We start from the raw sequence: 12,993 nt of genomic DNA on the forward strand, positions 1-12,993 counted from the left end.
ACAGCCAGGTAGGCACACCAAGAGTTAGGTCCCACTCCCCAGCCTGGCTCTATGTGAAAAAGATGGCAGGGACCAGTGCCAGGGGGAGAGCAGAGGAGGTGAAAGGGGCATAATTCTTGCAATTTGTGGCAGGCATCTGCAAAGCGTCTGGGCTGGTGACTGCCCGGGGCCCGGACTGCAGCTGCACAAATCCCACCCACCCTGAGAAACTAAGTAAGAAGAAAGGAAAAAAGCAAAAAGGGGAAGTTGGGGAAAAAATAGGAGAAACAGATGGCAGCATGTGCACAGGGGTGGGGCCCATGCTGTGGCCTGGCCCCGCTGGTGGCAGGAGTGGGAGAACTCAGGAGGGGAAAGGGAAATGGGATGACACAGAGAGAGAGGAAAATAGAGTGCAAATGATAGAGAAATCAAGGGAAAGAGTAAGAAAGAAACTGGAAGAGACAGAAATCAAAGGAAGACACAGAGGGTGAAACTAGGAAAAGAAATAGCGTAAAAGGAAGGCAGAAAGTTAAGACATGTTGAAGATTGTTAAAGTCATAAGAAACGCTATAAAAGGGAATTTATGCAAGAAATATTGTATAATTTAAAAATAATTAGGCCTCTTGGATGTAAAATTATTTTTAAAAACCCAGATTATGTACAAGGTATGTAAGAAAGATAAAATATACTTTTAATAACAGGATTATAAGGAGGCATAAGAATATGGATTTTTACCTACATTAAAAGGTTTAAAAATTTTTGTTTTAATTAAACAAGTTTTAAAATGTTAATTGTAAAGGAAATTCTTTGTGTAAACATATTGGCTAAAGCTAAAGGGGTATCATCCAGTGAACTGGACATTAACAAAAGCACAATAAATTTTTCTTAAAGCACTAACCTGCTCTTTAACAAAAATTATAAAAAGTTAAAAAGAGTCTATAAAAGTCTTACCTTATAGTCAGACATTAAAAGTGGATAAATAATGATAATAAGATTTTATGAAAATTAAGTTTCACATTAATAGCACATTAATATAGAGGTAAAATTTAACTTATTTTGTATAAAATCATACAAAAAACATTGTCAAATATAAAGTGGTGTTTAGCTTTCCTTCTTTCTTTTTTTTTTTGAGATGGAATCTCACTCTGTCACCAAGGCTGGAGTGCAGTGGTGTGATCTCAGCTCACTGCAAGCTCTACCTCCTGGGTTCACACCATTCTCCTGCCTTAGCCTCCTGAGTAGCTGGAACTACAGGCACCTGCCACCATGCCTGGCTTTTTTTTTTTTTGTATTTGTTTTAGAGACGGGGTTTCACCGTGTTAGCCAGGATGGTCTTCATGTCCTGACCTCGTGATCTGCCTGCCTCAGCCTCCCAAAGTGGTGGGATTACAGGTGTGGGCCACTGCACCCAGCCTGGCATTTAGCTTTCTTAAGTCCCAAAAGGCAGCCAGGTAAGTCGCAAGGCCCCTCAACCGCAAGGCCACAGCGTGCAGGGGCAGTGAAGGCCGCAAGAAGGCCAAGACATTAAAAAGGGGCAGGGCCGCAGCAACCCCTGGGTGGTGCTGAGCAGGAATAGAGTGGGAGGCATCACCATGGGGCCTCAATCCCCAAGATATGCAGCAGAAATTATATACTTAATTTATCTTCCACTTTCCCTTCCCTTGGAACTTAAAGTCTTTCAGCACAGGTTCCACCCCTAGAAATCCAGCACACAAGCACCAGCCTGAAAACCAAGTCCTTATCAAAAGATAGAAAGAAAAACCTCGAGCCACCCTGGGAAGAACCCTATTTTATGCTGTTAACCATTGAGACTGCTGTCCACACAGCCGAGAGAAAAATGGACCCACCATACTCAAGTCAAGAAAACATCCTCCTCTCAGAATCATGCATCACTGTACTAGGATCAGGCCCTAAGTTAAAGAAAGCTTAACTTTCATATACCTTCTATATTGCTTCCTTTCCTTTCTTTATTCTGTCACTAGTTCCTTTGTTATTAATTAACTAAGTCTGACACACCTTAGACCATTGCCTTTAGTGCTTGCTCTGTCATACCTTGTGGAAATGTAAAAGATCAACAACAGCTAGCCTTTTCACACAAATATTTATGTCCCAGCCCTCTAATTGACACAGTTTCCCCTAGCACTCATAGTTGTAATGACCTAAAGCCAAGACGCTGATTTTCTGCTCCTACAGCCTGGTAACCTTGTAGTAAATGGGACTCCATCCTTTAAACTACTCAGGAGCAAAGTTGGACTTCCATGAAAAAGATTTGTGCAGATCTAAAACCCCTCATCTATTTCACTAAAATGACTACCCCTTGTAACTGTCAGCCTTATCAATGTAACCCTGTCCTTCTCTGTATCACCACCTCTACCTTAACTAACTCTAGACCTGCCCTTAGTCACTTCTATGGTATGGGGATTGACATAAATGGAAAAGACTCCCTAGGTATTTTTAAAATATGCATTATTCCCCCATCTTCCCCTTCTTCAGTAGCCTCAGTTCTAGATCCCACACCAGGTGCTCCTATGTCTAATAAAACTAGGGTGTCTATTGTAAAAATAATAGATCTAAGAGAGACCTTAGCCATCAAGACAAAATATCAAGATGCAAATGCCTTGTTGGAATGGATTAAATACTCTGTTCACACTTTAAATAAAAGCAATTATTACACTTGTATGCACAGTAGGCCAGAGGCCCAGATTATCCCCTTTCCACTCAGATGGTCTCCTCGTCAACCAGATATGGACTGTATGGTGGGTCTTTTTCAGAATCCCACTGCTTGGGATAATCCATATGCTGAGTTCTCTCTGCAATTTCCTGAAATTCAGCACCCTGTAGGTCAGCCCCTGAGGGCAATCCAGTTTCCACCTCTAAATGCCAAGTTTACTTCATGTATCTCATGGCAGGGGGAAAATTTGGTGTTCCTTGGAAGCATAAAAGGATGCAAGGAGCTCAAGCCTTTCCAAGAGCTTGCCCATCCATCCATGCTTAGCCATCCCCAAGCAAATGTATGGTGGTACTGTGGAGGACCTTTATTGGACACTTTGCCAAATAATTGGAGGAGTACTTGGGCTCTAATCCAATTGGCTATCCCCTTCACCCTGGCATTTCATCAATCTAAAAAGGTAAAAACAAAACACTGCAGGCCAAAGGAAACTCCTTATAAGTCCTTTAATCCTCAGGTTTACATGAATGCTATTAAGGTCCTGTGAGAAGTGCCAAATAGGTTAAAGCACAAAATCAAATAGCTGCAGAATTTAAATCCACATTATTCCGGTAGGTAAATAAAAAAAAAATTAGACTACATAAACTATATCTATTACAATCAGCAATGATTCATAAATTACACTGGGGATGCTATCAAAGAGATAGCTAAGCAATTAGGACCTACTAATCAGATGGCCTAGAAAAATAGAATAGCTTTAAATATAACATTAGCAAAAAAAGTTGTTTGTGTCATAATTAAAACTCAATGTTGTACCTTTGTTCCCAATAATACTGCCCTGACAGAACTATAACAAAATCGCTACAAGGATTAACAGCCCTATCTGATAAACTTGCCAAAAAGTCTAAAATAAATAACCCTTTTTCTAAAATAATGAAACATTGGTTCAGTGGATAAAATAAAATTTTAACATCAATTCTCACCTTGTTTGCTCTTGTTATTGGTGTACTTATTCTTGTAGGCTGTTACATTATTCACTGCCTTCAAAGTTTTATACAAAAACTTGTCTCTACCACTCTTACAGAGTTAACTCCTAACTCTCCTCCACCCTATTTGGAAAAATTACTTCTCTTAGAAGGACAAACAAAGCAATTAAGTCAAAACATATTAAAGAAGTTTGAAGAGGAATTATAACATAAAAAGAGGGGGAATTGTAAAAAGTAAAGTAGAGGTTCCTCTTCAAAGACTTTCCTCCCCATTTAATTAGGAATAAATAGTAACTTCTGTTAGACGCAAAATGTATTCAAAGACCTGTGCTAACATTCTTAAATATCTGCTAGCCGTGATAAAGAAATCAATACACTTTATGTTCTTAGCTCCCACAATTTGGCCTAAATATTTGCCCTAGCGTGCTTATACTGGTCCAAGCAAGCATTAGGTCATAGCCTATTCCTCCTCCTTATTTGAAGGTGTTTTTACCTTTCTCAGCATTCCACAAGTTACTTCCTCCTTCCTTTGTTCTCCTCTATCTTTACTTCTTTTAAAAAGTTCTAAGTTGCTAGCCAATCAGGACAAATACAGAATGTAAGGTCCCGTTCTAGCCAGTGGAAACCAGACACAGTGTTAGGGTGGGCACGCCAGGTTATAAATAACCCTGTCTCCTTTGTTCCTTGTACTGTCTTGGCAAAACTGCTAGCAAGTGTATCCTTTCTACAGAAAGTATAAAAATGGCCTTGCTGAGTAAATTAAATTTATGTTCAAGTGCTATTTCTTTACAGCACCAGGGAACAAGCATTTCAAACAATTGTAAGGTTTGTTTTGGGAAAAAACTGTTACTGTGTTTGTTTCAAAGCTAAACTGTAAACTAAGTTTTTCCCGTTAAAGCAAACTAAATATGGCCTGAGAAGGGACTCTGTACTTCTATATATGAGTCCATATGGATGAACTGCAACCTAGTTTAATAGGTAGACAATATTGAAAGCCTAACTTAGGAGTATGTGCCTGTAACAATAGCTGAGTCTTAGCCAGTCCCAGCAGCCATACTTCAACCATTCATGCACTGCTGAGTATTCAAACTGTGTTCAAATAAGGCAAATGCCAACCTGTAACCAATCCAGCCATTCTGTACCTCACTTCTGATTTCTGTATGTCATTTCCCATTTTTGTCTATAAATCTTCCACCATGTTGCTGTGCTGGAGTCTCTAAATCTGCTGTAATTCTGGGGGCTGCCTGATCCATGAATCACTCATTGCTCAATTAAACTCCTTTGAATTTATTTTGGCTGAAGTTTTTCTGTTATCAGACGGTGTCAGAAGTGGGATCCAAAGTAGAGCTTCTAGCAAGCCCTAGGAGCACTGAGTGAACAAACAAGGTACCTGCAGGACCCACTTTTGTCCATTAATCTCTCAGAGCAGCTGGGGATCATGGGTAAGCTCTCTCTCTCAGATTTCAGAGCTCCATGGATTTGTGCTTTTAGCCCTCTGAGTTTCTTCAAGCAACTTTCTGATCCAAACTGGGTTTGAAGTCATGACAGAATCTGGGCTGGGTCCAGGAATGGATTTGATCCAGGAATTAACTGGCTTGGATCAAGTTAGAAGCTCCATATATCTGACTTGGTCAGAAAGGAACTGGTATTAAGCAGTAATATTACAGGGGTTATAAAATTTGGCTTTTGAAAATTCATGGGTATTTTTGTGTTCTACCCCTTTGTTTCCTTTTGCTTGCATGCTTAGGTAGGAAAAATCATTGGATAAGTCAATCAAGAGAACCTGAGATTAAAGCCAATATTTTAGGTAAAAATGGGATCCTTAATTTCTGGAAAACTGAGTTCTTTCTAGCTTATACATTATGCCCAGGAGGCAGTGAAGTCTTACAGAAATGGCAAAATCTTACTAAAGATAACTTACTGTGGAACATTCCAAATGAACAACAATTCATTGAAGTACATTTAAAAATGAGGGCTCTCAGTAAAGTACCCTTTGGCTAAGAATGGGTTTGGCACTATGGCATGTTAACTGCTATTCCCTTTGGATTAATCTGTCTTACACTTTTTGCTGACAGGTATGGGTGACAGGATAAGGCATTTACAGGACCATGGGATATGGGAAGCTTTTTCCTCCCCAAAAGGGGAAACTTGAGACCCAATGGGACTGCTGGAAAAGACCCCTTTGCTACTGACAAGTGGCTGCCTGAACTTTTCAGTGTCACTGCAGTGGGTAGGTCTTTATTTGGTCTCCTTGAGCTCTTCACCTTCCCCACCCTGCCATAGGCAATACTTTTCTTTCTCTACTTTTCCTTTCCTATTTTTTCTGTTACCCAGGGAAACCATCTTGCCCAGAAACCACGTGTCAAAATTCATAGTCAGAGGTTGGATTAAAGATGATGGGGCTCATCTGAGGGCAAATTTAAGCCTTGACAGTTTGATATTGGGAGTTAAGCAGAGTGGCTAATGTCTATGTTTCATCACACATATTTTGCTCCGGGCAGAACAAAAAAAAGATAATTTTCCTTTTTTGTGCAGCTTGGCCCCAAGGTTGATGGTGCAGCAAGCTGGGTCACTAGGGCTGCTTAGAGAAGCCTAGTATGCTGGCAAAAGTGTTAGAATTCCTAGGTAGTCAGATTTCTGGCTTTTCTCCCTCTTTTTCTCTGTGCAAACTGGTTAAATTAGGGGTAAAAAGATACTGCTTATCTCCTCTGTAAAGTTTTGATTAATATGAAAAAGAATTCTGAGGCTGGTCTTAAGCTGTAGTGAATCTGGTGTGCTTTGTGTGTCTTTCTGTATTGTTCTGTAATAAAGAGTGGTACCTTAGGATAAAATGCATGCCTAAAACCCCATAAGCCTGATGTTCAAGGTGGCCCAGCAAAATGTTAAGTTATGTCCTTGGGAGATTGAACTTGTAACCATGAACTTGTAACCACGTGCTTTCTCTTTTCACAATGGTGGCCTGAGTTCAGGGTTCAATCCCTAGCTTAGGGGATGAGACTTTTTTGTTGATATTTGGGTGAAATTGGTCATTTTTTGATTCTCTTCCCCTCCACCAGTTGTCTTGAATTTTCCTTTCTCAAAGCACCTGTGAGGTTACTTTTGGTAACGTTTAAAAGCCAGAAATATCAGCTGTTTGGCCTGGCTAAAGTTAGGTAATAAGAAATTTTAAAAGGATTTTGTTAAAGAGTGCTATGGTTAAAAGTCAGCTTAATTAAAAGTGAATATTGAAGCTCTAAGAGCCTGGGACTCCTTGGGAAAAACAGAAGATGCCAGAGACCCTTTCCTGGCCCTGTTCTTTCAAGGACTCCACCCTAAAGCCAGTAATCCAATTAAGAAACTTTAACACTGGCAAATGAAAAGTCTTACAAATACTGTAGTAATCTTCTTCTGTCTGTGTAGTTATATATGTGTTGTGTGTGTAATGTTTATATATAAGAGCTCTAATTAATTGGCTTAAATCACAGTGTTCATATAAAATATTTTGGAAGAAAAATAAAAACTGTAATGCCTTTTAGTTCATGTAACTTTAATAATCTTTGGGAAATAAACACAGCTTTAAAGATTATTAATAAAATAAATACATTTAGTCTAAATCATGCAGGTCAGATATTAGGTTTTCTTAATGCTTTAAGGCCATAAACAGCTTTGACTTTTGGAAATTACTCAATTTCTTTTGGAGGCATTAAATTCTAAATAAGGCCTGGGGATATGTGGTATTAGCCTTACCCCCTAGCTATGCAAAGACAGTTATAAAGAAAAATGTTTTATATAAGAAATAGTATTGTATGGTACATTCATGTCCTAAAGTAAAATGACGGTTGTTTAAAAGGAGGGATGTTTAGGACAAGTCAGAAAGTCCAAGTATGTCATAGATGTTCTATTTAAGTTGCAAAGGGATTTGTAAAAGAAAATTTATGCACCAAAAGTGAAAGTTGCTAAGAATTACCATTATAACATGTAATTAAGACTACTGAAAAAATTAGGTTTACATGCAAGGTGTGTGAGGAGAATGAAATATGTTTTTGGTAAGAGACTAGAAGAAGGCAGGGAATGTACAATTTTGTCTAGAGAGTTAAAGGACTATTTTAAATTAAATAAGATAAAGCTAAAGGTCTAAATGAGTTTTGGAAGGTTTGTAAAAATGAACCTTGTAAAAGAAATGATATGTGTGAACATATTGACTAAATTTAAAGGAGTACTATGCGGTTTTTCCATAAATTGAACATTGAATAAAAGCAAAACATGGTTTTCTTAAAGCACTAATCTGCTGTTTAACAAAAATTTGTAAAGAGTTATAAAAGATTCATAAAAATCTTGCCTTATGGTCAAACTGATTAAGCTTGGATAGATTTATCTATGATGTTTTATTAAAAATTGGTGCTGATATTAATAGCAACTAATGCAAGGGTGAAATTTGGTCTTCTCACTTGAACAAGATTTTCATGCAATATTAAGAGATAATAAAAGATATTTGTTTGCCTTTTTTTTTTTTTTGAGATGGAGTCTCACTTTGTCATCCAGGCTGGAGTGCAGTGGCATGATCTCGGCTCACTGCAAGCTCTGCCTCCCAGGTCCACGCCATTCTCCTGCCTCAGCCTCCCAAGTAGCTGGGACTACAGGCACCTGACACCACGTCCAGCTAATTTTTTGTATTTTTATTAGAGAAGGGGTTTCACCGTGTTAGCCAGGATGGTCTCGATCTCATGACCTCGTGATCTGCCTGCCTTGGCCTCCCAGAGTGCTGGGATTACAGGTTGTTTGCCTTTTAAATACACTACCAAAAAAAGAAAAAGAAGAAAAAGAAGGGAAAGACAAAGACAGAGTATTTGGAAAGCTAAGTCTTCCCTCCATTAACGAGTAAATGGTTTGACTTCTTAAAAAATTTTGAGTCATCATTTTGGCTAAATGAATAACTTGGGGTGACCTGGAATTCTAGTTAATAATATCAAGTGTTTTAAACCTTTAACATATTTAATAGGCTTCCCAAAATCAAATTTTAGCTTCAAAATGGTTTTCTTTGGGTTCTGTTTTTTGTAGCCTGATGCTAACAATGTTTTCTTAAAGATCTCAAGGACATGTTTTCTTCTAGCGTAATACTCTGTGCAGTACAGAAGGTCTTTTCTTTTCCTTTTAGTAACTGGCCTAACGAATTTTACATTTTACCAAAATAATTCCTATGCCATTATTATTGAGTTAGGTTTGCTTAGGAAAAACTGAGATTAAAAAAATTAATTAAGGTTATTAGATTCTTGGATCTTCCTGTCATCTCAGACCTGGTAGAAGATGCCAATCAAAATTAACTGCATTAAAGCCTTATCTTTAATTAACTGCATTAAAGCCTCAAAATTATCTGCATTCCTGAAACACAGGGTCAGAAATTAAAGTTATTCAACTCCTCAAGGCCCAGGGACAATCATGGAAGAGGGGGGCATGTGAGATTGTAAGGGCCGATTTTGAGAGATAAAATAAGTTATTTCTGTATAAACTAATCATTAATGTCAAAGGCACACTGATGCAAGACCAGCATATGAGCCCCCATGTCAGATTAACAAGGTTTTCATGAAACATTAGATGACTCCTTAATAAAGGTTACAAAGGTTATAAAGACTTATGGAAGTTATAAATTAAAATCAAGATGAAATTTTATAGATTGTTTATAAAATTTTGGAAAACAAATTTGATTGGCTTCATGCTGTTTTATTAGGTCTTATTGTTTGGAAAATTAGTCTCTCTGAAAGAATAAATGTTTTTGCCTTTTTTTTTTTAAATACTTGAGTTATCACTTTGGTTAAATGAATGACTTATTTTACAATGACCTGTAATCCGATTTTGTAATATCAAGTGTTTTAAACATATGGCAATTGACAAACTTTCCAAAATCAAATTATAAATTATGTCTCTTTCTGACCTAATTAATCCTTTAAGATGTTATTCGTAAGTTCCCTAAACTCCAAAAATGACATATTTCACTTGTTTGGTAAAAAAATTACACAGGAAGCATTGTCAAATATAAAATGGTGTTTGATTTTCTTTGGGTTGTATTTGATGACATATTTGGCTTATTTGGTATAAAAATTATACAGGAAGCATTGTCAAATATAAAATGGTGTTTGATTTTCTTTGGGCTGTATTTGTATAACTATGTTATTGGTATGTGTTCTAAAATTATGAGAATTCCTATAATTTTGATGTGACTTAATGTATGTTATCAGTAATAATTATAATTGTTATGTTAAATTATTGTGTGCCACAAGAGGTAACAAATTTCCTTGTCAATTTTGTCTTTGAGTATGGCTGCCCTGAAACTTTTTGCCATCCATGGACAATTACTGTCTTGTTTTGGTCCTCTTTAGAAGATGGTTTTATAGTCCTCTATAAACTCTAACAGGTGCTCTTGAATGCAGGTTTCTGATAACTTTCAAGATTGTGACTTCAGAATAGAGGAAAACTTTCAGGACTCATGGAGAGCTGAAATGTTCATGAATATCAAGCAGAATAGGAATTAACTTCATGGACTAAACTAGTAGAAGGCTGAAGTAATCTTTTTAAGTTTTGCTTAAAACATTGGTGATCCTTTGTTTTGCTTTTCAGAGTCAACAACTTGTAAGCTATTTACAAATTTTAACAATTGAGTAAAGTATACTCCTATGAACAAAATTGGAGCATATTTTTTTCTCTCTACCTTATTTCCACAGAATATGGAAATTATTTGTGAGTATTCTTAACTGGTGACAATACAATTAGTAGCATAAGTGCAATAAGAATGTGTTTTCATTTGTAACAGGACACAGTTGGAGAACTGGTTATTTTACCAAGGCTTTTACTGGAATGGTGGGTTTTCCATTTAGGAATCAAACTTATTGAGCCAATAAAACTCCTTGGAAAAACTGTCTGCTTACCTTTGTCTACACAGTTCCTGTACAGGGTTCCTGACCTGTGGTAAGTCCTGGACTTTCTGACAAGTCCAGGGCCCCAGGTTTATCTTGGAACCTCAAGAGGAGACGAATTCACCCAACACATAGGTATTTAATAGTATAAATACATGACTGGGCTTGGCTTATTCCTACTATGGAATAAAGTTCCATCAAGACCAATTTAAGAGCCTATTTAGGCCAGGCATGGTGGCTCATGCCCTTAACCCCAGCACTTTGGGAGGGTGAGATGGGTGGATCACTTGAGGTCAGGAGTTCAACACCAGCCTGGCCAACATGGTGAAACCCTGTCTTAACTAAAAATACAAAAAAAAAATTAGCCAGGTGTAATCCCAGCTACTTAGGAAGCTGAGGCAGGAGAATCACTTGAACCCAGGAAATGGAGGCTGTGGTGAGCCAAGATCACACCACTGCACTCCAGCCTGGGTGACAGTGTGAGACTGCATCTCAAAAGAAAAAAAAAAGTTATGTAAAAATTAATTATTCTTGCCACACTGTATACAAATAATTAGGCCAAATATAATAAAGCAAATTAGTCCTACTATGGTTTCTCTTTAGTAAAAATGGGAAACTGGAGAGAGAAAAATTAGGTTTCAAAAACTGTAGTACACCTGTTGTTAGATTCTAGTCTTCCCTAATGCTTTTCAATTTTTATTATTTTCTACAGTTTGGATCAAATTCTAATTTTTCTTGGCTAGAAGACTTTAAAATAATGTTTTCATTTTTTTACCTTTTTTCCCATTTTTCCTAATTCAGAGTCACTGAAAACTAAGCTGTGCTTTCATAAAGCCCTGTGAACTGAAGCTAGACAGCTTAAACTTCAGAAGAAAATAACAGCAACCTATTTACATACATAAGCCACTTTTATAACTGCCTACTGATGTATGGACTTCAGAGTAATGTGGCCTACATTGATTTTCCAGGATGTTCTTTGTTTGTTGTTATTTTTCTCCCTTCCTCCTCCTATTTTCCTTTCATAGTACATGACACTTCACAACCTTCTAAAAATGAGCTTTCCTAATAACTCAAGACCCACCTGTCTAGGAATAAAACATCCTAGCCATGAGAGATCAGATGAAACCTGAGACCAGAGATTCATTTTCTTCTAAAATGCTTTCTCCAAAAGATTTTAAAAAATTAAAAGGAAGGAAATGTGAAAGGAAAATATCTTGTGGGACTGAATATCTTAGTGATTTGGCCCCCCAAATCATTAAGCTAAAGGGAAAAGTCAATCTGGGAATTGCTTAGGGCAAACCTGCCTCCAATTCTATTCAAAATCACCCCTCTGTTCACTGAAATAAATGCATATCTGATTGCTTTCTTTGGTGAGGCTAATCAGAATCTCAAAAGAATACAACCACTTGTCTCTTATCTACCTTTGACCTGGAAGTCCCCTCCCCACCTTTCCAGACCGAATCAATGTTCATCATACATATGTTGATTGATGTCTCATATCTCCCTAAAATGTATAAAACCAAACTGCTCTGACCACCACTCAGGACTCCCTGAGGCTGTGCCACAGGCATGTGTTCTCAACCTTGGCAAAATAAACTTTCTAAATTAACTGAGACCTGTCTCAGGTTTTCAGAGTTCACATTTCAAATGACAGTTATAGCAGAGAAGCAAGGTTGAAGAGGAGACCGAAGGATCTTTTCAATATTGAGAGTTTCATTAGAGAAAACTGCTGAGGCCTGCTGGCATTAGGAAATAAAGTTCTTCATTTGTGGATAGAGATCTTCTTTATATAATTTTTTGCATAGCATGCTTTTGAAACCCTCAGCAGGTATGCTGAGAGCAAGATAAAAAAGCCACATCAAAGGAGTGCCTAGACAAGTGAAGTTTTCCCCTCTGTAGTCAGTGAGGTTTCACAACTGACAACTTTCTCTGAAGTGGCTAGAGGCCCTTTCTATCATTATTAAAAATAGATGAAAATAATCCACTCATGTTGAGGTTTTGTTCTCTGAATGAGCTATATTTTTGAGCAACAAAGTTGTTTTCCAAATATTATATTTGGGTGGATCAAGTGATAAATGAGTAAGTTATCTGTGCCTCTAAGTATCTTGCCATTGTACCACCATTGTTTTATTTAGCAATAAAATGTTACTGAAACAGCAGTAACAAATAGAAAACATTCCTATTTTCCCTTACTAGTTAATGTGAGAAGACAACACCTGCCTGTTTCAGTCCCACAAAAATGGTTTTAATATAGGGTCACACAAAATTCAAAGGTTTTATGGCCCATTATAAAACAGCTCTTTGTCTTTGTCCACTAATTCCCTAGTGTCACATTCAACAAAACAAGCAAACTACAGATAATAGAGGTGTTTGCAGATTAGCTTTCAAAACCATAAATAACATAGGGTTTTGCTCACCTACAAATATTAAGGCAGCTTATCAATGTTTAAGCCCTTTCTTCTTTATAATTGTT

At 37.4% G+C, this 12,993-nt stretch overlaps 1 protein-coding gene across 1 annotated transcript; it reads left to right on the forward strand.

Annotated features, from left to right (window-relative positions):
* The first annotated feature begins 1,058 nt into the window (after window positions 1–1,058).
* On the forward strand, window positions 1,059–10,415 carry LOC134761547 (uncharacterized). The gene is made up of 3 exons (XM_063724967.1): window positions 1,059–1,430; window positions 1,654–5,863; window positions 8,131–10,415. The coding sequence occupies exon 2, from the start codon at window positions 2,238–2,240 to the stop codon at window positions 3,192–3,194; it is 957 nt and encodes a 318-aa protein (XP_063581037.1). The 5' UTR covers window positions 1,059–1,430; window positions 1,654–2,237; the 3' UTR covers window positions 3,195–5,863; window positions 8,131–10,415.
* The last annotated feature ends 2,578 nt before the right edge of the window (window positions 10,416–12,993 follow it).

The sequence above is a fragment of the Pongo abelii genome, chromosome 5, assembly GCF_028885655.2.
Source record: "Pongo abelii isolate AG06213 chromosome 5, NHGRI_mPonAbe1-v2.0_pri, whole genome shotgun sequence".
Classification (NCBI taxonomy): domain Eukaryota; kingdom Metazoa; phylum Chordata; class Mammalia; order Primates; family Hominidae; genus Pongo; species Pongo abelii.

What these genes read in the sequence shown, in the direction of transcription:
- LOC134761547 (XM_063724967.1), top strand. Translation starts at nt 2,238, where the DNA reads ATGAAAAAGATTTGTGCAGATCTAAAACCCCTCATCTATTTCACTAAA.